This window comes from Phascolarctos cinereus, unplaced genomic scaffold (assembly GCF_003287225.1).
Source record: "Phascolarctos cinereus isolate Bilbo 61053 unplaced genomic scaffold, phaCin_HiC Scaffold_1;HRSCAF=81, whole genome shotgun sequence".
Classification (NCBI taxonomy): domain Eukaryota; kingdom Metazoa; phylum Chordata; class Mammalia; order Diprotodontia; family Phascolarctidae; genus Phascolarctos; species Phascolarctos cinereus.
Window position 1 is genome coordinate 264,539,042 of NW_027555514.1, and position 27,141 is coordinate 264,566,182.

The 27,141-nt window shown below is 41.1% G+C and overlaps 2 protein-coding genes across 7 annotated transcripts in view; one reads left to right on the plus strand and one right to left on the minus strand.

Moving 5' to 3' along the window:
• METAP2 (methionyl aminopeptidase 2) overlaps window positions 1-17,246 on the plus strand; it is a 42,452-nt gene extending 25,206 nt beyond the window's left edge. For both annotated transcript variants that reach the window (XM_021006430.2, XM_021006429.2), the window contains 8 exons: window positions 3,296-3,398; window positions 11,252-11,413; window positions 12,334-12,515; window positions 13,712-13,806; window positions 13,917-14,013; window positions 14,890-14,993; window positions 15,604-15,719; window positions 16,533-17,246. In XM_021006430.2, coding sequence (XP_020862089.1) covers window positions 3,296-3,398; window positions 11,252-11,413; window positions 12,334-12,515; window positions 13,712-13,806; window positions 13,917-14,013; window positions 14,890-14,993; window positions 15,604-15,719; window positions 16,533-16,785 — 1,112 coding nt within the window. In that variant the 3' untranslated portion in view covers window positions 16,786-17,246. The remainder of the gene's footprint in view (window positions 1-3,295; window positions 3,399-11,251; window positions 11,414-12,333; window positions 12,516-13,711; window positions 13,807-13,916; window positions 14,014-14,889; window positions 14,994-15,603; window positions 15,720-16,532) is intronic.
• The window catches only part of USP44 (ubiquitin specific peptidase 44), a 67,594-nt gene that overhangs the window by 3,149 nt on the left and 37,304 nt on the right, over window positions 1-27,141 (minus strand). For 4 of the 5 annotated variants that reach the window (XM_021006444.2, XM_078146658.1, XM_021006446.2 and 1 more), the window contains exons 4-6: window positions 26,096-26,204; window positions 22,346-22,551; window positions 19,242-21,337 (exon numbers count right to left, since the gene is read on the minus strand). In XM_021006444.2, coding sequence (XP_020862103.1) covers window positions 21,177-21,337; window positions 22,346-22,551; window positions 26,096-26,204 — 476 coding nt within the window. In that variant the 3' untranslated portion in view covers window positions 19,242-21,176. Of the gene's footprint in view, window positions 1-19,241; window positions 21,338-22,345; window positions 22,552-26,095; window positions 26,205-27,141 lie in introns of those variants that run through there. The other variant, XR_013482927.1, reaches the window with a different exon arrangement.

Here is a 27,141-nt window from a genome sequence, read left to right on the forward strand (position 1 = left end):
GAGAGAAAGAAGCAAAAAGCTTGTAGTAGATTCAGAGACCATGTCCCTGTAGATTGTAAATACTTATTTCCAGAAGACAGGTGGAAGATTTTGGACATTGCAGTACTGAATAGCACAGAATATGAAACTGTCACGTGAAGCAAGTGTTACTGGTGGGTAAATAATATCAGTTAGCAATATCGATGTCAGACTATTAGCCAGTTAGAGCAAATTGCCTCAGTCAGCCTTGAATGAGAAGAAAGATTGAAGATGAGAAGGAGCTGTAAACAACTGCAGTAGCCTCAGTCTAATTCAGATCAGCTGTTGTTGCCTCAGAGTGGGAAATGACAAAAGCTATTGACCTCAGTTATCACTCTTTCTTGCAGAAATCTAACTGATATAAAAGAGTCTCGTAAGGAGGAGGCCAAAAGACTCTCACATTATTCATGGCAAGTGAGGCATAAAATGAGGGAGATAGATGCTTGCTGAAGGTATTGGCGGCTGTTGAGGACAATGTCTTGCACAAGTTCCACATGAAAGGATTCTCTGTAGATGTTGAGAAGACAGTGTTTATGAATGATACTGAGTTGATTTTTATCAAGCAATAAAGCCTGAGAAAATGGCAGGCCCTTCTCAAGGCTTATTCAAGAGACTGATTTTACGGGCCATGCAGAAAAAATAAATGTATGAAAATTGACTGTTAACCATATTGTGACATGGAATGGACTGTCAGTCCCTTGAATTAGTCCCTCAGTGTTTATTTGTTACAGGTACTGCAGATGGACAGTGAGTTGGGCCTAGAATTGAATGGGGGACAGTGTAGAGATTTTTATTTGTACAAGTACATTAAATACATAATTCTACACATCACTTTCAAAATTGTCCTGTCTGTGATTCCTACTTCCGTTCTTTTCTGTGTATTTTTAAAAATGATGTTACAATGGTCCTCCTTTTTTTAAAGGGGCCATCCCTATTTCCTCTTCCTCTCACCCCTGGTGAAAAAACAAGAGAAAGAAAGACCCTTTCTAACAAACATAGCAAACAACACATCCACATAGTGACCATGTCAAAAAATCCATCTCCCTTTCTGTGCTTTATGTCCATCACCTTTGTCAGGAGGTAGGTGACATGCATCATACCTTCCAGGGTTAGGCCCCCCCTGGATACTGAAAGTTCATTTCTGAGTGCATCTTCTGGGCCCATCTCAGGCCTCGACTGTCCCCTTCTGAATGCTGTGGGCTGTGTTGCCTTGTCTCTCCTTGGGACTTCTAAGATCCAAACCTTGAAACATTGTCAGGGAAAACTGTAGCTGGCTGCTCGACACAGCCTTTCAGGCTGGTGTTGCCCTGGGAGATGGTGGCATTGGCTTTGCTGACTGGGGGCAGATTCCTTTTGCGTATGAGCCCCTTTCTGTTGCCTGTAGGCTTCTGGCTGATGTCTTGTGCAGTTACAAGGTGGAAGAAGTTAACTGTAGTTTCTCATATTTATTGATCATTATTTGATCTAGTGTGAACTAAAGAGTTTTGCAGGAGTTATGTGTGTTTTGCTGGGTGATCTGATTCCCATTCAGGTAGCCCATCTTGTCAGGAAGACTTGGATTTTGTTTGAGAAATTACATAGTGATTTTAAACAAACATGTTCAAAGAATCATCTTTTCAACATACACATTCTGGTAAATGCGTTGCAGACTATCTAAAGGGCATTGGAGAATTTGCATGGTGGGCACAAATAAGCTGTTGCATGTTTTCAATGATATCTTACCCAAGAGAAGTATCCTAAGGGATATTGTTGAGGAAGTAATTGGGAAAGAAGTTGGGCCAGTCATGTTGCAGTCCTCCACTGCAAAAACCAGCTCCCAGGCTTCGTGGGCATCTCTCAGTCTAGGATAACTGGAGAGGAGCACCTCCCTTCTGGTTTATCAGGTAGGTCCTCTGTAGGATCAGCTGGAAGGATCTAAACAAGATGGTTCACAATATGGACCAATAGAAGGAATGCCCAGACGGATTGGATTTGCTTGTTCACTTAATAAGCCTTTTAAAAAGTGACAGTTTGATTTTGCTTTAGTAATGCCAAAGTGTTTTATATTTTTACTTTATTCCTGTTGCATTCCTTTCTCTCGTTTTCTTGTTGCTGGTTTTGATTTTGTTTTATATTTTATTTATATATTATAATTATAATATATAATAATCTATGTTATATAATACATTATGCATTTACATTTTTGCTTTATTCCTGTTGCGTTCCTTTCTCTCATTTTCTTGTTGCTGGTTTTGATTTTGTTTTATATTTTATTTATATATTATAATACATAATAATCTATGTTATATAATATATTATGCATTTACATTTTTGCTTTATTCCTGTTGCATTCCTTTCTCTCATTTTCTTGTTGCTCGTTTTGATTCTGCTTTCACATCCATCAGATCACTTTTGTAAGTAGTGAGATGAGCCGGATTCTCTCTTGACCGGCCTTTAGGGAATACTGATAAAATCTTACATGTGTTGCAATGTTGCAGAGTTCAGAAGGTGCAGGATGTGATCCTGTGTGATGTTCATTGAGAACTTCTTTGTTTGATTCACAGCTGTCATTTCCATTCTGAGAGATTGAGAATGCAGACACTTTAATAAGGGTTAGAGGCTGCAATCAAACCCAAGTCTCCTGACTGAGAATACAGCGTTAGAAGAGCTAGAGAATTATCTCCATGCAATATACATACTTGACGTAGTCTGTATGCTTTCTTGCAAAAATGTAAATCAAGTTACACTTTAAACACATTGTATAGAAAGAATCTTAAGTGACTTGCCCAGGGTCACTCAGCTGGTAAGTATCAAGTGAATGGTCCGAGGCCAGATTTGAACTTGGGTCCTCCTGACTTCTATCCACTGCTCTGCCTCGCTGGCCTGAAAGAATCTTCTTTGTAAAGTGAATCATCACCCTGCATTTCATTTTCTGTGAATCTGGATTTTAGCGTAATTGTTTAGGATAAAGTTAGGCACTTAAGGTCACTGAACATGAAATTTATGTTGACTTCTTGGGTGAAACGCGCTTTTCTCCAAAGGCAAATAGACACTGTTGAACACGTCATTCTGTGCTTAAGGTCTGTTGGTCTTCTTTCCAGGCAGGCTCTGTGCTCTTTCTGTTTCTCACCTGAGGTAGGATGAAGATGATTCCCGTGGCTAACCATCCCTTTCTCCTCTCTAGCTAAGCTGCCGTGTAGTGAGATCCAAAGGGTGCACGAAGGGCCCAGGTAGGTCCCGATGAGGAGATAGAGTCTTGTGTTGATATAAACTGTAATGCTTCATTTGTCTTCCACAGCGAAGGTACAGACAGACCCACCCTCAGTTCCCATATGTGACCTGTATCCCAGTGGTGTGTTTCCAAAAGGCCAAGAATGCGAGTACCCCTCAACACAAGATGGGTGAGTAGTGTGTTTTATTTCAGATGGCACCTATGCTTTCATTGGCACAGGGAACTCTAGAGGAGGAAAGTCCTTCCACAGCTGCAGATTAGCACTTTCTCTGCAACCTGGAGCCTTAGACAGTTTGCTGGGGACATAGAAGAGTTACATGACTTTTGCCCAGGGTCACCTAGGCCTTAACTCCAAGGTTGGGTCTAATCAGTATGTGAGGCTCTCTTATTGTCTAAATATATATGTATATATTTAGATATATACTATATATCTGAGGTGGAATTTCATGCAAGATAAGATAATTGTGTTGGGGACATTTTTTAAAGTGGATGACTGAGTGATACTAAGAAAAATGGCTTTTGGAATTTGCTTGCCAGAGTGATCTACCCTTTTTAAAAACAGGTCAGAATCGTTCTTCATAATATCAGTACTTTAAAAATATTGCCATTTCCCAGTTAACCATAATGGGGAAGAGCTAAACTTTGAAATTCTCTGATAGTTACTACATTTTAACTCTTCCTAACTGATTTCTCTCTTCACATCGGCATGTAGTGGGGGTGCTGAGCACTGAAATGATCCAGAGAGAAGTGAGTCATGAGTCGGACAATCCATTTTTATGCACTTTGTGGTAGATTGTACTTGGGATCATTTCTCCTTCCCAAATAATGGTGCTCTTGAAGTCTAGCACTTCACTCATTTGTTAAATATTTAATGCAGTCTGCAAGTGTAGCTTGCTGTATTCAAATGCAGAGATAACATATTTGTCCTTGTCTTTAGAAAGCTTGTGGTCTGTGATAATCTTGTCCTTTATGAGAGGAGAAATAAGTGGTATAAGTTGAAAATGGTAGCCATGCCTTCTGCTAGTAATGGCCTAATTGTGTAAAATTGGCAGGTGATCAGGACAGAGTGACAACTGTAAGGTAGAGGACTGGACACCTGTTTTGTGATTAGCCACAATTTAGGGTTTAAACTAAATTTTTTAAATAAAGCTGTCATCTGTTATTTGATGTCTTTCAACTTTGTGGTATCAGAGGAGGCATTTGGGCTGTCGGCTTCTGAAAAGTGAGATGGATGAACCGCTGAAGGTGAGGGAGTTAGCCCCAGCTGGATGGCTGTAATTACTCCCCTCTCCCTTAGAACACAGTGTTGGACCTTTGGGGCAGGCACTAGACAGAGGTCTGTCAATCTCTAAGGAGAAAAGACCATGAACTGTCTTCTGCCTGCTTTGAGCAAGTGAGCAAGGTTGCTTCTCCCTCAGGAATCCGTTCCTGCTGCTGCTGGAGGAGAAGATTCGGTGGGCAGGGTCACAGTTTACTGCACCTTAGCTCCAAGATGTTCTGCAGGAGCCTTGTGTGTACCAGTCACTGTGCTGTGTGCCGGGGTTACAGAGACAAAAAAGAAACTGTTCCTACTCTCCTGGAGCTTACATTTCAGTGATGGAGGCAGCAGAGACCCATAGACATATGGGCAAAATAAAAAAGAAGAAATTTGTTGGAGAGGCGTTGCCAGAGTGGGGTGCTAGGAGAGGCTGGTGAGGAGGGGCTCCATTCCAGGCATGGAGGGCAGCCTGAGCAAAGATGCGTACAAAGGAGATCGAGCACCTCGTGTAAAACAGCAGGACCAGCCAGTTTGGCTGGATCGAACAAAAAGTACAAAAGTGGGCAACGCGTAATGATGCAGAAAGTTAGGTTTGAGCCAGGCTATGGAGCGTGTTAAATAATGAGGCATTTATTTGTGTTTGATCCTCAAAGCAACAGAGGCCACTAGACGTTATCGAGCTGGTGGGCGATATGGGCAAGATCGACGATAGAATTTCAACCAATCGGTGAACGTTTATTAAGCATCTACTAGATACCAATTTCATGACTTTCATGAGCTGTCCCCTTCCAGAACTTCCCTTTTTCAGGTATATTGTCACTCGTCACTGGAAGATCGGAATCCCCCAACAAAGTTTCTAGTTTATATCTTTTCATAGGCAGTGTGAACGATTTCTGTGTTTTGTAAACTGTGGCTTTCCTTACAACTACTTTGCAAATGTGATCTCCATTTTACCTAGAACCAAGTTGTTATAAAATTAAATATAAATCCCAGATAAGGTGCAGCTTCAGAAAACGGGAACCTAGTTGCCAGGAGTACCCCGTGGCTCTAGTCCATCTCATTTACCTGCCCTGGTAAATTTGGCGTGGTGGGGGGAGAAGTAAGTTGTTTCTATTAGAATAGACTAAGGGCGGCCAGGAAGATCTCACATCCCTTTTGTTCTCACTGTTTTTAATTGCAAATCTGTCTAAAGGGGGGTTAAGTTTAAAGGAACTTGAGTGATCAGTCAGATAGAGAATCAGACTGCCAGCCACCTGGAGCTTGGTGGGAAAGGTAGGCTTTGTTTTTGTTTTAGGTGTTTTTGATTCAGGGAAAGAGTTTATTTTGGGAATCTCGCTCTATTTTTTTTTTAATTCATTATGTGATTTGATGACTTTTTTTTTCCCTTTCAATTTTCATGAGTGCTACTCCGATGCCTGCCTCATCATAGCATGGAAATGACCATTGAAAGCTAAGCGATGGCAACAGAGCATACACTGTCATAGCCCCAGAGAAGACTGACGTGGTTATTCACAGAGAAGACCCAAGTAGTTAACAAATGTCTATTCAGATTTCAGTATGCACTTGGATGGCTACCCCATCGAGTCTGTCCATCAGTGTTTATGTATCTGGGACAGGCAGTGCAGCTGGTCAGCGAGCTGGGTCCAGAACTGCAGAGAGGGAAATGGGTTGGATTACTCCAGGGAAAATTGCAAAGCTTTTACTAACCCCAAGCTTACGGTTGACAGCAAAGGCCCATCTTCTCAGTTCCAACATGATGATTCTATGAGGTGGCAGTGAGATACCACTGCCTCAGATAAACTACAAATGAGTGTCATGTGGAGAGGATGGTGAAAGGGAACAGGCTGCAACAGATAAGCCAATGAGGAATTCCAAAGACCGACCAGGAGCAAAGAACATCTTCAAGGGATTGTAGGATTGGAAGAGAATATGGGCTGGCCACGTGAGAAGAATGAATGTTGACAGGGAGAAAGCCTCGTCGTAGTCGTCATGGCAAACGGAGGAAAGTTTCCAACATGTTGGTTGAGTCCTTCGTGATAACTTTTTGGAGGGCTGTATGGGAGGGATGTGCAGGTTGGGTTTTGAACTGCACCATCTGAAGGAACTCGTCAGTCAGTAAGATGATAGATCCAGCTGTGGGAGAGTTTATTGTGAACTTGATCATCAGGAAACAGAAACGTTTAGTTTCCAAAGAACAGGAAGTTGAATTTTGTAAGAAACGTTGAGCTTCCTTTATGTACTGTTTGGGTTTTTTTAGGACGCTAAATTTAACAGGGTAGTGACAAAATGTGTTTCTGCACTGTTTCCTTCTGTGCATCTTAAAAAAGGTTTTATTGTTGCTTTTTTTTCCCCCATGTCTATCACTCAGTAACCTCTGCCTTCCATTAAGTAGAAATCAGTCAGGCAAAACAGATTACCGCCTTGGCCACCCCAGAGAATACAGGCCTCAGCTATTGCTCCTCTGCTTCTGCCTCTGGGAACCATGGTTGGCCGCTGCTCTGGCCAAGGTCTGGAGTCTTTCATAGTCGTTCCCCTCACAAGATGACAGAGGTCATGGGGAGAAACTGTTCTCCTGGTCCTGCTCACTTGACTCTCACTTTCTGCAAATCCTCATGTATTTCTCTGAATCTGTGATAGGAATCATTTCTTAGGTGGCCATAGAATACCCTCCCATTCACATACCACAGAGTATCCAGCCACACCCCAGCTGAGAGTCACTGGTTTTGTTTCCAGTTTTTTGTATAACAGAGTGCTGCTCTAGAAATGTTCTGGTAGATGTGTATTCCTTCCCTTGGGTCCTCAGTCCCCTTGGATTCTGTATCACTTGAGGCAGAGGATAGGAGTAGAGTTTGATGACTTTTGGGTATAGGTTCCAGAAGCTTGAGCTGGTTCACAACTTCCACCCCAGCACTCCTTGGGGAGAGTTTACTTGATTTGGGGCTTTTTCCTAACTCTTTCCAGTTAGGGTTGGTAGGCCAATGACATTCTCCAGAATGTGTTGGTCCTTTCTGAAGTTTAGACTTCCTGCTGCCTTGTTCTTATTTTATTTACCTGGATTTCCAACGTCAGGTTCCAGAACAGTTCTTCTTTTCATGCCCTGATATCTATTGTAATGTTTTTGTAGTTGATTTATTTATTGGTCCATACAACTCAATTTCTGTACCAGATAAGAAACAGAACAGTAGTTGTACTAAAATTTCACAGTTTCCAGATAGACATCCTTTCTCATCCCTATTGCCCAGTGGTAAATGGCATCTAATTTGGCATTTTTGGACCCATGTGATAGTTTATGAAATAGATGGTTTCAGGTCTAGGCTCTACAACCCAGGCATTCCCAGTAGTTGCAGTCTGTTGTCGTGACTCGGGGGCAGCGGCCTCCGTTCAGGTGTCACAAAACCAAAGCCCCTTTGTTTCTTGCTAGTGTCTTTTCGTGCCATTCTCGAGAGTGACTCTGGCCCTTTAACTTGCCAGCTATGCCAGGAGTTCCGTACAAAAGAAGAAGACTTATGGTTACTTTAAAAAAAATGGGTTTATAAAAGCTCCATTTATCTGGATAATCCACTTAAATAGAACAAGGTTTTTGGTTTTCTCATGGCTAGTACTGAAATTTATTTGTTGCCTTTGTTTGTAGATTTTCTGTGTAGTACCATGATGGCATGTGAGTTGCAAAGTAAAATTCAGAAAAAGGGAAATCCTAATGATTAATCTTGTTTGATTCCTCACTCCAAGAAACACGGTGGAGTTGAAAGACTGGGTTGGCTTTGGAGTCACCACCTTGTTTCCCTTCCTGGCCCTGGCATTTACCAAGGAGCCTAATCTTCCTAGGCCTCAGTTTCCTTATCTATAAAACAAGGATCTCATGCCAAATGGCCTTTAAGGCTGCTAAGAAAGTTCTAAATCCTGGGATCCCGTTCCCTTGAGGTTGCTCCATGTGGTGAAGACAAGCCCCAGGAACGAGGACTTTGCCTCACTTTCTCACTGGCTGTGCCAGCACCGCAGCGATTCTTGTACTTCCTGTTTGTCCCCCTGTGTGTGGGGCGGGGAGAGGGGGATTGATCCCTTGAAATCTGGTGGTGCTGCTGGAAGAAATAAAATGCAAGGGTACGAGCCCCTGAAGGACTTGTATCACTTTGAAGAATTCTCTCAAGCACAGGAAATCTCTTGTAAAATCTTAAAAAGTACTTCAGGGTCAGTCAGCCTTGTCACTGTTGCTGTTCAGTCCTCTCAGTTGTGTCTTGGTCTTTGTGATGCCATTTGGGGTTTTCTTAGCAAAGAAGTGGGAGTGGTTTGCCATTTCCTTCTCCAGCTCCTTTTGCAGACGAGGAAGATGAGGCAAGTAGGGTTAAATGGCTTGTCCAGGGTCACACAGCTTAATAAGTGTCTTGAGGCCAGATTTGAACTCAGGAAGACGAGTCTTCCTGACTTCAGGCACAGTGCTCTATGCACTGTGGTGCCACCTAGCTGCCCATTCAGATGCTTTGAAAATTGATCACCCAGTTTATAACAAGTCCTTCCCCAATTGATGAATTATATGAACAGGCAGTTTTCAGAAGAAATCAAAGCTGTTTGTAGTAATTTTTAAAAATACTCTAAACCACTATTGATTAGAGAAATGCAAATTAAAACAACTCTGAGGTACCAGCTCACACCTGTCTGATGGACTAATATGACAGAAAAGGGGAATGACAAGTGTTAGAGAGGATGTAGGGAAAATAGGGAAACTAATGCATTGTTGGTGGAGTCTGGTCCAGCCATTAAGGAGAGCAATTTGGAACTACCTCTAAAGAGCTCCAAAACTGCCTACCCCCTGATCCAGCAATGCCACTACTGGGTCTGTACCCCAAAGACATCAGAGAAAAGGGAAAATAACCCATAGGCACAAAAATATTTATAGCAGTTCTTTTTTTGTGGTGGGAAAGAATTGGGAAATTGAGGGGATGCCCATCAGCTGGGGAATGGCTGAACAATTTGTGGTAAATGTGATGGAATGCTGTTGTGCTATAAGAAATGATGAGCAGGTGGACTTCAGAAAAACCTGGGAGGACTCGTATGGACTGAAGCTGAGTGAAGTGAGCAGAACCAGGAGAACGTTGTACATACACAGTAACAGCCATGTTGTAAGGATAATCCACTGTGGAAAAACTTAGCAACTCTGATCAGTACAATGATTCAAGACGATTCTGGAGGGCTCGTGATAAAAAATGCTGTCGTCTACCTCCAGAGAGAACTGATGGAGTCTGAATGCAGAGAGAAGCATATTTTTTAAACTTTCTTAATTTTTCCTGTTTTTTTGTTCGTTTTAGTCTGTGTTTTCTTTTGCAACATAGTTAACATGGAAAAATGTTTTATGACTGCACATGTATAACCTATATCATATCACTTGCTTTCTTTTTTTGGGGGACGGGGTGTGAGGCAGTTGGATTAAGTGACTTGCCCAGGGTCACACAACTAGTAAGTGTTATGTGTCTGAGGCTGCTTTTGAACTCAGGTCCTCCTGAATCCAGGGCCGGTGCTCTATCCACTGCACCACTTACCTGCCCCTAAATCACTTGCTTTCTCAACAAGGGGGGCAAAGAGGAAAGGAGGGAGGGAAATTGGAACTCAAAATTTTTTAACAAATTTTAAAATATAATTGATCAGCAGTTTTGCAAGATAACCTCAAAATACTTATTAATAATTTTTTGTCTTAAAATCAGCTTCATTTGTCCTCTTCTCCCCCCCTCTCCCCCATTTCTGTGTAACAACAAATAAAAGGGTGGAGAGGCAGTTCAGCTGATAGTAAATGCAACATTTCATTCCACCACCTCTGCAAGGGAGGGAGGCGGGCCCATGTTCTGTTTTCCGCTCTTGATGAAATGCAGTGACAGCATTCAGTGTGCTGTTTCTGTTGGTGTTATTACAGGGCAGGTATTAACCATTTCCTGGTAATGCTGGGAATCCACCTTGTACTTACACACACACACACACACACACACACACACGCACACGCGCGCGCGTGCACGCGCCTGCACCCCCTCCCTCCTTTTGTCACTAAAAGTCCTGGGTGTTGTCTCCTTGCCCTGACATGGGTTGTCTTCCTAGTCTGGTAGTTCATTTTGATTCCACTTCTTTCTTTGGCCCCCTAAATGGTGGTGTTTCTTAGGGTTCTGTATTTACCTTTCTCTCTCCTGACACTAAGCTTTCTTCTAAATGACCTCTGTTAACTATAAGTACGGAGAACTCTCCCTGGGTTTCCTGGTTCTGTTGCTTTAGGCTGATAATAATCTCACCTCAATGCATCCTACCAGTGAAGAATGCTTTCTAACTGAAAGACAGGCCAAGAGCAAGACTCATTATTATGTGATCTTTAGTCATTGGAATAATTTTCCCAAAAAAGCTAGTGACTAGAGAATTTGTAATATTTCTCAAAAGACATCTTTTTTTTAAAGTGTGTAAACCAAAAAATACATTTCCAGCAGATTGTTATTCCTAGTGTAGGCTTTTTAAGGCTAAATTTGTATGCCTACGTTTATTGCTGTCTTTAGAAGATAATGATTGATCTCTGTGGCTCAGAGATTGTTTCATCTGTAAAAAATGAGGTGCTGGGACTAGATGGTCTTTGAGGCCCCTTCATCTCTCCTCTGCAGTGTTGGTCCCATGATCTTAAGTTTAGTAAAGAGCTGAAAGAATCTTATTTGGATAAGCTATTTAGAAAATTGAAAATGCAATAAATATTGTAATAGGGGTTTTACATTGAAATGGTAGTGTCATTCTTATTTTTAAAGGCGAACAGCAGCTTGGAGAATCACAAGTGAAGAAAAGAAAGCATTAGACCAGGCCAGCGAAGAGATCTGGAATGATTTTCGGGAAGCTGCAGAAGCACATAGACAAGTAAGGAAGTATGTGATGAGCTGGATCAAGCCTGGGATGACAATGATAGAAATCTGGTAAGTGTGGAGGCCTCTGTAGTTGCATGCCAAGGGCCCTGGACGACTTCAGAACGTGGCACAGACTTGAGGCATCGTTGGTGCCGGGAGTGGGACAAGTGTGGTATGTGAAAGACGACAGGATGACTCATGTTAAGGGATGGCCAGGGTAGGGCAGGTGAGATTATTGGGAAGTGAAAGTGATATTAAAACAAAGAGAAAACCTGGTAACATCCTGACAATTAAATTTCTAAAAAGTCACATAATTTTAACATGTGTTGCTTTGGTTGTCCGAGTTCAGTTTTCAGCACACTTCTAGACAAACTACATTAGGAATCCTTCAAGTGTGGTTAGGGTGACCTTGAGAAAAGACGCCAGGAGCTTGAGACTGACTCAGCAGCCTCTATTGGGATGCTTTTCCTTGGGTGTCCTAGTATTTTAAAGGCTAGAGTGGGGGTGGGGGACCCTTAGAAGTCACTCAAACTGAATCACTTAAAGTTAGAAACCTGAACAGCGACTACACGGTCTAGTCTCACAATAGAAGTCTCTGCCGCCTGGCTGGTCCACTTTTACATAATGAAGCCAGAGGAAGAAAAAGAGGCAAAGATCATTGTTGCTTCAAGTTTTCTTGGGTTTCCCACCACCACCGCAGGAAAGATTTGTATACAACGAATGCATAAAACTAGTGGAGCCAAGACAGCAGCTCCCAAAGAGTGGCTTGTGTGTGTGTGTACACCAAAGTACATCTCTTGCCTCAGAGGTGAGCTAGTTTCAGAACAGCAGGTCCCTGGTTCACCTCCAGAGGGCAGAGTATTAATTCTCTTTCTTTGGGGTTATTTTCCAAGAGTGCATTTATCTTTTTCAGATTTATGGATAGGTAGGTTATGCTGCATGAGTGGAATGATGTCATTTAGTTGTCCTGCCCATTCTTTTTGTTTTAGTGAAAAACTGGAAGATTGCTCCCGTAAGCTAATAAAAGAGAATGGCTTAAACGCTGGCCTCGCCTTCCCTACAGGCTGCTCCCTCAATAACTGCGCAGCCCACTACACCCCCAATGCGGGAGACCCCACAGTCTTGCAATATGACGACATCTGCAAGATCGACTTTGGAACGCACATCAGCGGTGAGTGGTGAACGGAGAGGAATTAACCATGGTCCAAGGACCTTCTTAGAGACAGGGCGATGGACCCGAGGATTCATTGGTACAGGGAGGGAAGAGGTGAGGAAAATCATCACCTTCCCTCCATCCAGGTCTTAGAGAGTTGACACACAAACCTAATTCAGGTGGCTTTCTCTGCTGCGCCGTGCGTTACACTTCAAATAAAGTACTTAGCATTGAAGTGACTTTAATCTCTGCTAAAGCTCTTGACAGGAGGAATCGATTCTGTGTTTTCTCTGCAAGCAGTGCTGGGAAATAAGGAAATCTCCAAAAAGTTAATCATTGTAACACTCAGAGCTTACAGCCTTTGAAGTACGAGGACTTTCACAATTTTTTCTCCATGTCTTTGTTTCTGAGGCTGGGTCTCCCCACCTTCAAGGCTGGGAGTGCAGCAGCCACTCCTGGGCCTGATCCATTGCTGATCAGCATGAGGGCTTTGACTTGACCTATTTCAGTCTGGGACAGTTCACCTCTCCTTTGGCAGCGGTGGTGACTGCCCCCACCTCAGCGTAATGTGCCAACTTGATGCAGGCTCCTGATTGCCTTAGCCCTCTGGAGCTCAAACCTCCCAGACTTGAGTGATTCACCAGCCCCAGAAGTAGGAATTGGAGGCTTGTTCGATCATGCCCAAATGTTTTATTTTAAAGATTAGAATCTTTTGGGATTGAGCTGAATAGAGATTACCTTCTGAACAGTCATAGCCTACATGTTTATACTATGCAGATTTATGGGATAATGTTTGGCCCATATTTGATCCTGCTGTCTTCAACAAGTCGTACTTAACATAATCTGTCATCATAAGCCTTATTCTAGATGGTGTCATAATAAAATAGTAGTCCTTGTATTTTTCCCCTACAAGGAGGGGATCTAGATTGCTGTGTTAATTTATTTTTTTTCTCCCATTGCTTGCTTGACCCACAGTGTGACCCACGGTGGCTAGCTGAGGGGGATTCTGTGTCTTTCCAAATGTATTCCTGTTCCCACTTGCTCCTGGGGTTCGGGTTTGCGTTCTAGGTGGTTGGTTGAGGTTGCTGGGGCATTACCTCTGTCAGTTGTCACTGTGAAGGTGCCAAATAGATGATCAGCTTCTGAATAGCTTCAGTGATGAGAAAACAGTGGAATTTTGTCGTGAGAGTAAAGAACAGAAAATTCTTTTTCAGGCAGGATTATCGATTGTGCTTTTACTGTCACTTTCAACCCTAAATACGACACATTGTTGAAGGCTGTAAAAGATGCCACTAACACTGGGATAAAGGTATGTGAATTCAGTAGACTACTTCACGAAGCGCCCCGATTTGGAAGCTTTGAGAAACTGATTTAGGAGTGAGCTTTGTACTATTAGAAATTAAATGTGCTTCTATGCAGTGTGCTGGAATTGATGTTCGTCTTTGTGATGTTGGTGAGGCCATCCAAGAAGTAATGGAATCTTATGAGGTTGAAATCGATGGAAAAACATATCAAGGTATGTTCTTTTAAAAAGGAATGACAAACTGGCCAATTTAATTGCACAGAGGGAATTTTTAAATAAATGAAACTACTATTTTGAAATGCCTCAGACATCTGTGAGATTCCCTACTGGAGTACCCTTACTGAGAACTCTTCCTAAATTGAATGAGACTGGATGGGTGGCTGCCTGCATTCTCAGATTTCTGACTTTCTGATACAGGCCACAGTGAGTGAGTGCTACCTCGCTCAAGTTTTTTTCTTCTGAGTTTCATGGGGTGCAGTGATGGAGAACACAGGAAAAAAATGCATCTTGGGATGTTCTCTGTCAGGCCCCGGATGGTGGGATTATTGGGGACTTCCAACAAAGTGCTGCCGCCACATATATAGTGTCTCCCAGTCAGGTTCTTTGGGGATAAAATAAGCTTTTTGTCGATTGATTTTTGCCTTTGTGATGATATTTTAAAGCAGGACAGAGTGGCTCTGTGAATAGTAGTGTGGCTCTCCAAAAAGGCTAAAAATTCCTGTTAGAGGGCATGTGCTGAAGGGATTGTATCTAGAGTTATAATTGTATTTGTTTCTGTCTTGGGGTGCTTAAATGGAAAGATCTTGGTGCCTGCGTGAATGGCTTTGCATTTTGATCACTGTCTGGCATGGTGTGATGATGGTACATGTTGACATAGACGTTTCTCCAGGAGCCAGGCACAAGAGTAGGCTTTCTGGAGGCTAGATCATAATCCTCCATCTGAAGGCACACTGCGTTTGTTCCTCTTAATATATCCTTGTCAGTGGAACATGATTCCTCTTGAGCAAAATACCCCATAAAGCTCCATGTGTCACCTCTCCCTCTACAGTTCATAATGGACTAATCATGTTCTTTTTCTGTTTACCATAGTGAAACCCATTCGAAATCTTAATGGACATTCAATTGGGCCCTACAGAATACATGCCGGGAAAACGGTGCCCATTGTGAAAGGAGGAGAAGCAACGAGGATGGAGGTAGGTGACTGGGATCACACGGAAGTTCGCGAACCAATTCTGTGTTGTGGGTCCAGGGTGGTGGAGCAGAATAAGCTAAGTAGGATGGCCAGCCAGTCAGTGGCTGAGAAGACACAGCTTGGCACTCTTTGCACCAGGCCTCACTAGTGATCTAACCAAAAAAAGACAACTACTCATCTGTCCTGCAAAAAAAATGAAGTTTATTTTCAAATGAAGATCTTCAGGAAGAGAAGACACAGATCATCACTTGTTCAGCCATTCCCAGGAATGGCTGAATGTCCCCCACCACAAGAACATCCCTTTCCTTCGTAGTACCAACATGGTTAAGTGGTATTGTTAGTTAAAAGATGGCTAGACAGTTCAAGTTCAATTACAGTGCATTAATGTACTTATTTTTTTCTCAACCTCCAGCATTTTTTTTTTGCCATCTCATAGATGTCAGTCCAGTGTGACTTCATTTGTTTTAGGAAGCAGTTGTTAAATATGAATCAGTTCCCTTAGCAGTGGAACTTTACCAAAAAAAAAAAACAAACAAAACAAAACCAACCACCCTCACTGTAAATAAATATTTTTCTTCCTCATTTACCTGCATTTGTTTTGTTTCCCTAAGGAAGGTGAAGTATACGCCATAGAAACCTTTGGTAGTACAGGAAAAGGTGTGGTGCATGACGATATGGAATGTTCACATTATATGAAAAATTTTGATGTTGGACACGTGCCAATAAGGTGAGAAGCCCCCTACCCCCCCACATGTCTATTTCACTCAGTGCATAATAATAGTAATAGCATATATATACATGTGTACTTTCGTAATTACTTTCAGCAAATAAATACTTGTTGTGTTCCACCTGTGGAAACTTCTACACTTTTTTCTGTGCTTCTGCATAGTATAGGGCTGTATACCTTATACCCAGAGAGCTGTTTCAAACTATTGCTTCATGTTTGTTTGGCCTTTTAAAACTTCTAAGATTTACTGCTTGTCCATTGTTTAGTCAGTTAGTAAGCACTTGGAACAGGAGGTTTGGCGTGAAGATGATCGTTGTGTGCAAATGGGTTTTTAAATTGATCTCGAGGGTGGGGATGGGGGTGGTGGTGTGTTGTAGAAAAATCAGTGTCACGGCTGAGTCACAGGATGTATCGGAGTGGAACTCATTAGAAAGAAAGCTACTTGATAATAAGTGGAATGTGTAGGTTGACTGTGGAATTAAGGAAGACTTTGAGGGTTGAGGGTGTGCATGTGTTTTATGTGCAGAAGAAAAGGCATTTATTTGTTCGGTCCTGGTGATTGAGGGAGAGCTGATGAGACAGGAATCACAGGCTTCAGAGAATTGGAGGAGGAGGATTCAGAAAAGGCCATTGAAGCCACTGACTTTGTAGACAGTTTAGAAGTAGTAAGAGAAGAGTTTGCCTGGAAGGAAAGTGTCTTCTTTCCAAGTTAGCATTTTTGCATTCTTGATTTGGGCTAACTAGTTTAGATATTGTAATGCTTATTCCTTGACTGTCAGATCATAAATTGGTTTGGATCTCTTTGCTTTTCAGACTTCCAAGAGCAAAACACTTGTTAAATGTCATCAATGAAAACTTTGGCACTCTGGCCTTCTGCCGAAGGTGGCTAGATCGCCTAGGAGAAAGTAAATACCTAATGGCTCTCAAGAATCTGTGTGACTTGGGCATTGTGGACCCCTACCCCCCCTTGTGTGACATCAAAGGCTCCTACACAGCACAATTTGAGCACACCATCCTCTTACGCCCGACATGTAAAGAAGTTGTCAGCAGAGGAGATGACTATTAACTAGAACCTGAGGCCACCTCAGCAGCTTTAGCTAGGCTTTGTTGGAATACATTATACCAGAATTAATTTGCAACATATGTCTGTTTTTAACAGTGGACCTCTCTAATACTTTCCAATGTGTGAAAAGGAAGAAATTCAGTCAAAGGCAAGTCTTCTAATGTAACCAAGGAAAAAAGCTTTTGGGGCTTTAGAGAGATTTCACAAATGTTTAAACTGTTCAATATTTTCTGTTCAGGAAAAGATGCTATATGAAGCTCAATTTTTAGTTTGGAATGAGTTACATACATTTTGTTTTGAACATTTACTATAAAAGATGCTTTTCAGATATTTATATTACTATATTCCTTGAATGCTTTGAATGACCCACCCAATTCTACTACACTTAAGCCCTCTGGTATATTGCCTTTTAAATTTCCTGGATTCAATTTTGTAAAAAATAAAGACAGATTTTCAGATCCTAAGAGATACATTTCAATGTTTGTGGTTCTAATTCTGGGCAAGAGCTGGCTGTATTTAATATAAGAGAACCCATGTCTTTTTATGATAATCTGGAATGTAGATTTCCTCCTGCTTGTGCAGTGGCTCTATCCACCTCAGCAGTGCACCAAGCAACTGGCTCCTGTTTTCATCCTAATGGATACCCAACAGTCGCAGGCGTTGGTCTTCGAGAATTCTTCATTTCCTTTCTAGGACCCTGTTAATTCTCCTTTTCTCCAATCGATGGAAAGATACATTAACTTTTTCAAGCATTCTGCCAACCTCTAATCCTGACTTCCTGAAATGGAACCGTTTTCCTGATTGTATCCACACTGGGGGGAAAAAAACCTCTTCAGCTTTCCTAGCAGAAGAAGTACCTGGAAAAGAAGCCTTTTGAGGTTGAAGAATCATAAAGTATGAAAGCAGGGGAAGTTTCTAGGTTGAATTACTGTTCAGAATAGAACAATTAAAATTGTAGTCACTATGCTCTTTGATAGAATGAGCCAATTTGATGGGGTGAGGTTAGTAGCATCTCAAATCAAACCAACATCAGGGACTTAGGGGGGATGAGTTTGCAATGCTGTTACATGAAATGTGATGTCGAAGTATGCAAATCCCTCCAAAATTTCAGTGCGAACGGTCATATTTACTTGGGTTTGATCTGAGACTGCTATGTTTTTAAAGGAAAATCCCAATTTTTCTTACTTGTAAATACTCAGTTGGGACAGTCCCAAAACAACTTTAAAACTGTAATGAATTTTTTGGCTTGATATTTTGTACCAGGGTAAAGCCTTAACAATGGGCATGCTTTCTTTAAGTATGCTCCCATACTGTTATCATCAGTCCACAATGTGATTGCCTGTGGGATATCAGTTTAGTTTCTGTTATTCTTGTTCACCATCACCACCCTGTTCTCTCATACAAAGAAACCTATGACTTCCTCAGTGGGAGAGGTTGGTCGTCTCTCAAGCTTAAACAAGCAGCCTCTCTAAAGAATGAATGTTGCTGCCACCTCAGGAGCAGATCTCCACCCCCCCACCCCCCGGCTCTGGGTGGTGAATAGAAAGCTACTTCCTCCTTTGCGAGGGAAACTTTGAGAACAAAAAAGCACGCTCTATATAATGGAAACAAACTCACCACCACATAGAATTATGTTTAATTGCAAATATTTTGTTATCAATACTAGATCACTTTATAATGCTGGAGCTTGATGTGATCCTAGTAGTAATAGAGATTTCCTGGACCAATTGTACATAAGCTCCTCTCCAAGGTGACTGGGTAACACAGCATCATTGTATTAAAGCTGGGATTGGCTTAAGTAGGGAGGCTGTGGATTTAAGAAGTGTTTAACTACCTACTATCCATCCATGTATCTCTTGGAATCATTTTGTCATGTTAAAATAATGATGATGTACCTTACTGGATAACAGATGATTAGTTTGATGTTTAAACAATAGTGCCTTTAGTAAATTACTTTACAATCAAAAAAATGTTGCTTTTTTGTTAGATCTGTGTAGTTAATACTGGACCTATTTGCCTACTGTGATTGGTCAAATAGAAGTACTTACTTTCAGGAAAAGTTATCACTTTCACACCAAACAGTCATTGAAACAGATCCCTGCTGCATAGAGCTTATGTACCCCCCCCAAAAAAAAAATTACCTCCTTCTTAGGACTAGTACAATTTGTATTTTTTTTTTCTCCCTGAAAGTTCAAAGATGGAAAAAAAACAGAAACCTCCTGAAGTACTTCTGGTTACAAAACACGTAAGTCTTATTCACAGCACAGAGGTAACTACAGGTGTTCCGAACTGCCAGTGAACAAGCCAAGATCTCCCTTACAAGGAAACACCTCCTGGATTTGCTAGGGAACAGATGACACCTGGAAGTTTATCATATGGTGCAGCTGTTGGGTTATGAAGATAATACTGTTCGGCACCATAACCTCCCTTTATCAGTGACAAAAACACAACACTCAATATTGCCCACATTAAGTTTTATTGAGGTATAATTATCTAACAGTTGAGGTAACAACTTGCATAGGTTTTTATGAAACAATTTCAAACCCTAGTATTCAGCTAATACTCAAGTTGTATTTTGGCACAAATCTTCTGTTTGTTCAGTGGTAAATTCTCACTGCAACAGAGTTGAGTTAAATATCACTACTGCCCCCAACTCCATTTCTGAATTTGAATTTTTCAGTGTTATTTCTCCCCATTTGTGATTAATTTTTGAGAAATGTTGAAGGCATATTAACAACATCTTAACAGTGTAGTGGTAGTTAGGTGGGGAGGGTATCTCAGCTTCCTCCTGTGCTTAAGGCTAGCACTCCCAAAAGAGAGCAACTGTAGGTAAGGTTTAACACTAGGCTAGGTCACATTTTCCCCATTCCTCAAGAGGCAGCAAAATTAGGCTTTTGAAAGAAAAAACATGGTGTATATTAATTTCAAGACAGAAGATAGCTGGCCTAAGTCATTCATCCTTAACTTGCTCATGAAACGAGCCCACCCTCAAAGTACCAGGAAAGTTAAGTACAGGTTTAACTAACTGGTTTAGGCCCCTTAAAACAAAAGGTATAGAACTTGCATCATATTAGGGCTTACGCTATTTGGGTAGCTTGTCCTATACAACCCCCACTTGAGATACTCAGAACAAGAGTATAAACAATCCACTCCTCTGTCACTAGGAAAAATGCAAAGCATGATAACACACTGATTCTCACATGTATCTATTGAATCATTCTTTCAACTCATGTCCTAAGCGACTCCCTCTTTAAAACTTCCCATTCTTATTCATCTGAGCTAAAAATACTCTACACCAAGCTTCCTTAGGAGATCTAACCTTTCCAAGCAAGAAATGGCTAGGACCTTTGGAGACTTACAATTAGTTTAAACTATTTAGGCTTTGTCTTATGATCTCTGCATGATGGCCACTAAATTCACATTTTCTGGGTGCAGGAACAGTCTGCTTTATTGGAACTTGGACAGATTTATGTAGATTCTGTACAAATAAGTAGTCCTCCCCATTATCGCTGCCATCCTTCTCTATTTTTCCCTACACCCACAATACTAAGCTCAATTACATATACAAAGATTATAAGCTGCCTGTTTTCATTTGGACAGATTTTGAGTATGCCCAGTAAAGAACAATTTTCCTTTGCTCTAGTATTTCAAAACAAAACAAAACATTCCTACCTGGCCAGGTCTATCAGAACTTGGCCCTGCAGTCACTTTATTGGCTCTGTTTAGAATATAACCAAAAAGCAGCTCTTCTGAAAACAAGTTGTTCTCAGTGGTGAAGCCAACCACTGATTTATCTGTGATAAGGGTTTAATTCTCCAAGTGACTAAGGCCAAAAACAGCCTGTCTTTGTATCCCCCAGGGTCTCGCACATGGCAGTGCTCAATAATATATACCTGGCCTAAAAGAAACCCTTTTTTTTTTTTGGTGAAATGGTCTATCTTAATTACCTAAAAGAATTAGCCCTGCAGGAACAGCCTTTAAGAAGGCATGCAATAACAAATATACATAAAATGGTATAACCAGAATTTTAGTGACAGTCTCATAAAAATCCATGATTTAAAAAAAAAAGATAAAAAAAGAATGAACACCAGTCTGAGGTAAACATTAAAAATTTAAAGACTCTTCTCTTTAAAAAAACAACAACAATAAAACCAAACCAGCTGTATAAGAAAACTCCAGGTACTAAAAAATGTTTAAAAGTTACCTACTGTCAATATACAAGTGTTAATTTATACCGACTTTGTTTCTGTAAAAAGAATGCTTTGTCTTGCTCGATACAAAATATATAAACATAGTGTACACTGATTCACAAGAGAAAGTACAAAACAAACCCCCTACCTCAGCCGGATTCAAAGCCTAGCACCCCAAGCCACCAGTCAGTCCCTGTCTCTGGATCAGCTCTGGGCACTCAGAGGAGGGCTGGGAGCTAAGAGTCTAGAATGTCCATCCTCCTGGGGAGCTCGCTGGGTATAAAATAAGATGTAAGCCTGGGCCTTACACACTTCTTCCAGAGTGCACATGTTAAGCTTGGAATCATTGCAGTGTACCCAGAATCCTAAAAAGTTAGGGAGATAATTAAAACTGAGGTACATGACACAGAAAACCCAAAAAAAGCAACTTTTTTTCTCTAAGCAAGAGGTTTTTCAGCATGACTAAACATTTGTTGCACTGACACTAAAATTTTAATATTTGCTTAAGAATATGCTCAAATATTGAATAAGCTTACTATTCTAATACTTTATCTACCTTTAATTAAAAAGAAAGTTTGTAGCCTCAGTAATGAAACACTGATTAGAAGTGATTTTATCTTACACTCTGCTTTATTACACAAGATATGAACCCTCTAATCAAAGTCTATTCTTTGTTTTTCATTTAACTGAGCTCACCAAGAGCACCTAGCCAACTCTTGATAAATCAGGGCACTTTATGGATGATCTAGGGTCTTTTACCCAATGCCATTTGCTTTCTGGAAGCAGCAGTAGAAGGGGCAAGGTCTAGTTACAACTGCAAAAAGTGACTTCTGCTACTAACTGAAAAAGTTGGGGGATTAACTTTGCTGACCAGACAATTCAAAGGAAACAGGCCAACTACTTACCCCCTCCCCATCCTCCTTTCATTTAAGAAAGGGAATAATTTAACTAACAAATGCCCAAATCCAAATCTGCCCCTTTGTCTTCTGAAATCTGGCATTCCCATTTCTGGCTTTTAATTATCCAGGTTATTCCTATTATCTATTGTTACAATCTGGGGAGACTCTAAACTGCCAATAATCCATGGAAATGACCACTATTTAAAAGGAATGCTATTTCTTCTTCTGTAAAATAAAGGGTTGGTTTGGGTCTGATGATCTAGGCCAGCCCAGTTCTAGTATTTATTCATCTGACTGCAAGTTCTGATGCTGTTTTACCTACCAAAGGTAACAGTACCAGAGGGAGTAAGCCAAATTTAGCTTATATGAGGGTTTTTATATTTGGACTTAGAATATTTCTAAACCTTTTTACCAAATGCTTTCATCTATTCCCCAAACAAAGCTCTATTAAGAAAAAATGTTTTCCATCCATACCTCCTTCAGAGTTATAGCAGTATGCAGTATAGTGTCCTGAGCCAAACCCTTTCCCATGATGCATGACAACAGCAGACAAATCGTACAGGAAGCAGTCTGGTCTGAGGGACTTCAAAGACTCTCGGTAGCAGTAGGGCTCCATGTTCAGAATTTCATCAAAACCGACGTGTACTCCTATTTTCTCTCTGTGATTACGCCCTGACCACCTGGAAAAAAAATTAGAAACAAAACATGCTAAACTTCTTGTCAAAGTCGTACTGAGTAGAATACTATCCCTATAAATGGTTTCCTCAGTATGCTACAGCTCAGTAACGACAATATTGACCAACCAGAATTTCCTCAGGCCAATCAGTTCTCGGGGAAGGCTCGGTCATGCAACGCTCATCTAAAGCCATGGCTATCAGGACTTTTATTGGAGATCACCGCTATCAAGGCTGTCCTCGCTCCACCACTTTTTTTTATTCTGCATGCACTGATTTTGTTCATGCAAACACTTCTAAATTATGTAAATTCAAACATCTTTTGCGCTCTCTTCCAAACCTTGTCTGGTTACAATTCTCCCCTTAACCGGAGAATCAGTACAGGGAACTGACACAAATACGGAAGACCAAGAGTTTTCCTCAATAAATTAGTGGTCAAAATGACAGGGACAGTTTTCAAAAGGAACTGCATCCTATAAAACTACCACATGAAAAAATACTCTGTAAGTCACTACTGAACTAAAAAACTACTAAACTATTAAGAAGAAAATATTCAAGACAACTGATTTTCACCAGCCACCAAGAAAGAAATGTTTGAAGGGAGGGGGCTGAGAAAAGGGACACACGAATGCACTATTGGTCCTGGGAAATAATTATGCGAGAAAAATGACTATAAACTATTCATACCCTTTGATCCGATAATCCCACTACCATCTATATGCCCCAAAGAGACAGAAACACACAAAAGGTTCAATATGCACCAAAAAGTTCATAGAACATGACGAAGTGGGTGGAACAGCTCAACAACTGTGGTATGTAGATATAATTGAGTATTATTGCACCCAAAGAAATGGGGAGCATAAAAACTCTAGAAAGAACCAGGAAGTCTTAGAAGGACCTGATGCAGAGAGGAGAAAGAACCGGGACATGATAGAGTACTCCCTGACTCCAAAGTACACAAAAAACACCACCAACAAGCAGATGAACTCAGATTGATTCCAGTGGAAAACCAAGCCGCTGTCTTCCCCTACGGAGAAAGGGATGCAAAGTATGGAAAGGTGTCAATTCCCTGTTTCCATGTTGGTTGTTTTCACTTAACTGGGGAGAACACTGGGAAAGGTCAATGATATTTAAAAAAAAAAAGCATCAATCAATTTCTTTCTAAAGAAAAGCCAGGTTAGCAGACAAGTTATCAGGCAAACATTCCTCTGCCCACAGAGAGGCAGCAAAGCCGAATGATCTATCCCTTCCTCCAGTCTGGCTGGATGAGAACAAGGTGATTCAACCCTAGTGGCAGGCCTGTTTCCTTTCCTATGAATTTGGCTCTGTGGTCACCTGCCCTCTGACTGTGCTGTGCTCTGCACAGTCAGAGAGGTTCCTGGAACAGATGGTCACACAGCTTCCTGCCCAGTGTAACATCCCTTCTGCCCCAATGTATCTTATTCTATCTATGGGATGCAAGGCCTCATGGTTCTTCTGGGGAAACTGAATTTAGGTCATTACGAGATGCTACATGCAGACTAAAAAACCTGAGTATAAATTCTAATGTGACTGCAGGTGGTCAGTTTATGTCTCTGGTCCTTAGTTTCTCCATCTGTAAATTGAGGTAAAACTAAGTGACTTCTAAGGTCCCACAGGGCTCTAAACTCCCCATTTTAACTGGTTGAGAATTCAGGAAAAATACTTATATTGAGAAGACAAAGAAATGACACCAGCACACAGATATCTCCCTCTATGTTATCCTAAGTCTTATGTCACTTGTATTAGCATAGGAATGGTATTCCAAGAGTAGGGGGAGGTTCTTCCTGGGAAAGAACCATTAGAGCCTAGATGAAGATAACAGATTTGGAGGAATAGGGGGCTTCAGCTTCTCTTAGGATACAGAGAATTCCCAAAGGTGTGGGGGAACCCTGGGGTAAGCTACTCCAGAAGTAGGTCATGGGGAGGGGGGAGGGGACCCTTTCCTTCAAGATCACAAGGTCAACTCCTAATGAAAAGGATCAGTTCTTCAAATTCGATAAAGTCAGGAGGACAATGACAATTTCTCAGCATGAGTCTTAACTCATGGCTATAAATGATGGCCTCAGCTGACTGTACCTTGTGCTAATCAAATTATTTAACAGTTCCCTTTGAGCTAGGTGTGTCGGAAGAGTGAGGAGAGGATACAAGCAAAGTGTAAGAGGGGAAGGGAAAGAACAAGCCTCTGGTTTGAGCCTGGCACAGTGATAATTATCTCGTTCAATCCTCACAAGCCTGGGAGGTAGATGCTATGATTACCCTCACTTTACAGTTTCCTCAACTTGCGCTGGGTCATATTAGTGACCCTGTAAGTTCCTGTGGTCACATCTGAACTCAGGTCCTTCCTGACTCCAAGCCCATCACTCTGTGCTGTGGTGCCACTAGCTGTATCCACCTTCAAAAACACTTAGTCTAGTTGGAAATGTTGCATACACAAATGAAACAATGAAAACAAGACAGCTTATAATAAAAAAAAAAGTCAAACTATGCAGCAGATATCATCAAGGATGAACGAGAAGGGGAAGAGAGATCAACACGGGCTACAGTCACCAGAGAAAGCGACACTCACAGAATGTTAACAACTTGAGGTTTTGGGCTTGAAGGGTGGGCATTTGGGTAAGTGGGAAGGAATCCACTGGGATAGCATAAGCAAAGGCTTAGAATGAGGAAAGGGAACGTCACAGACTTGGGGAGACACACAAGCCTGGTTTGACCAAGGCTGGAGAGACACAGTTGGGCTGGATTATTAGCCAAGTGTGAAAAACATTTGGGGGGAAGAAAGCACTCTTTGCCCCTAATGTTAAATCGAGGGGTTAAGATTTGATCTGTTAGATAAAAACGAGCCACTATAGGTTTGAGCAGGGAAACCGATAGATGACCATGTCAAGAACAAATTTCCCAAGAGTAAACACAATTTATCAGTGTGGGCCAAGCACAATAAACGTGTTAAATTTACTTAATGAGCACAATGGCCAGAGTTGTCTATACACACATTAGCTGGATTAACCAATAATATTAACATCTGAGTGAAGAACCATAAGCCAATAACTACAATCTGGTTAACATGGATTATAAGAAGCACTCAATCTCAACCTGCCACTGACACTTCGGATGACTTGTGTTCAGTTCTTTTTAAAAAATAGTTCTGAATCTCCTGTACCTTCTTATTAAAGCAAACCCCTATTAAGTTTCTACTATGCAGAAAGGCCATGCGTTAAGGAAAAAAGAGGTAGATTGAGAAAAATTATCATATTTTAAAGGATATTTGACTTTTTAAAAACTCCCAAGCAGAAATTCTGGAAGCACTGCGTTTGTTGTGAAGATTTTTTTTTTAAAACAAAAGCAGCTTAAAAGACAGATCCCGTAGCAACCCCCGGCAAGACTGACCACAAAGGCTCTCAAACTTCTCTAAGAACAGTTCAATGCAAACTCTCATTAAATGGATTAATTCTAAGATATAAGGCTGATTACATTCAGTAAGTTAAAAATCAAAAATGTGCAGAGTTGATAAACAGCCATGTCTGATACAAACCTGAATCGTTTAAGGTGTAGTCTCAGAACCTGAGGCAGCCGACACACCATAAGCTGTTTCTGGGCCTCTGTGAGTATAACTGGTTTTGAAGAAAATTTCCTGCGCTTTGCTTTAACGGAAAAAGTATAACGAAACCCAATTTCAATTTCAGACTAAGGTAAAGAAAGACTAATTCAAGAAAATTAATAATTAAAAAATCTCAATAAACCTATTAATTTAGGAACTGAACTAAAATTTAACTTTTTACAACTGTTTAAAAAAGAGGGTGCTCTGAGCAAATGAATGGTGCAAAGAGACTGCAGAGGAGGAGGAAACACTTTACCTACCCATGAGAAAACAGTTTTGATGAAGTCTTCTCCAAACTGAGAGCAAGGTTTCTAAATCTGGGGTGGGGAAGCTGATGCTTCAGGCCTTTAGGTCCTTGGGTGTGGCCTTCTGACTGAGTCCAAGAACAAATTCTTTTATGGAGGGGATTTGTTCTGTGAAGTTTGGATTCAAAGTGCCTTACTTCAAGACCCAGAGGACCCTACGTGGCCTTGAGGCCACGGATTCCCCACTCCTGTATCTACAGCCTTGCCGATTTAGAACCATTCTGTACATTCAAGTCCATCACTAGCACCTGGTAATCCTGGTACTCTTGCAATAAAATTTTCCTTCTATAATTCTGCTTTTTCAATACGGCACAAAGGCTGCTTCCCCTCTTGAGAGCTATCGGTTTGGAGCCTCTTATCACCCTTCCAGTAACAGGTTCTAATCTACTATCTACTAAGGGAGGGAAAAAAAAAATCACCAAACAGAAAATTTTCCAGAAGGCCAAGATTTCTTAACTCCTTTCTTTTTAGCTACTCATTAGACCACATGGGATTAAAAACTTGGATTATTTAAAAAATGGGACCCAAAAATCAAATGATAATTCTAGGAATGGCTAAAGTTTTAGTATTTTTGTAGACAACAGCTGACATGGTATCTTCGATTCAGAAAGATATGTCTAATTAAAAGGAGCTTGGTGATAAGCACCTGCCCCCCTCCAAGTTAGTATCCAAATC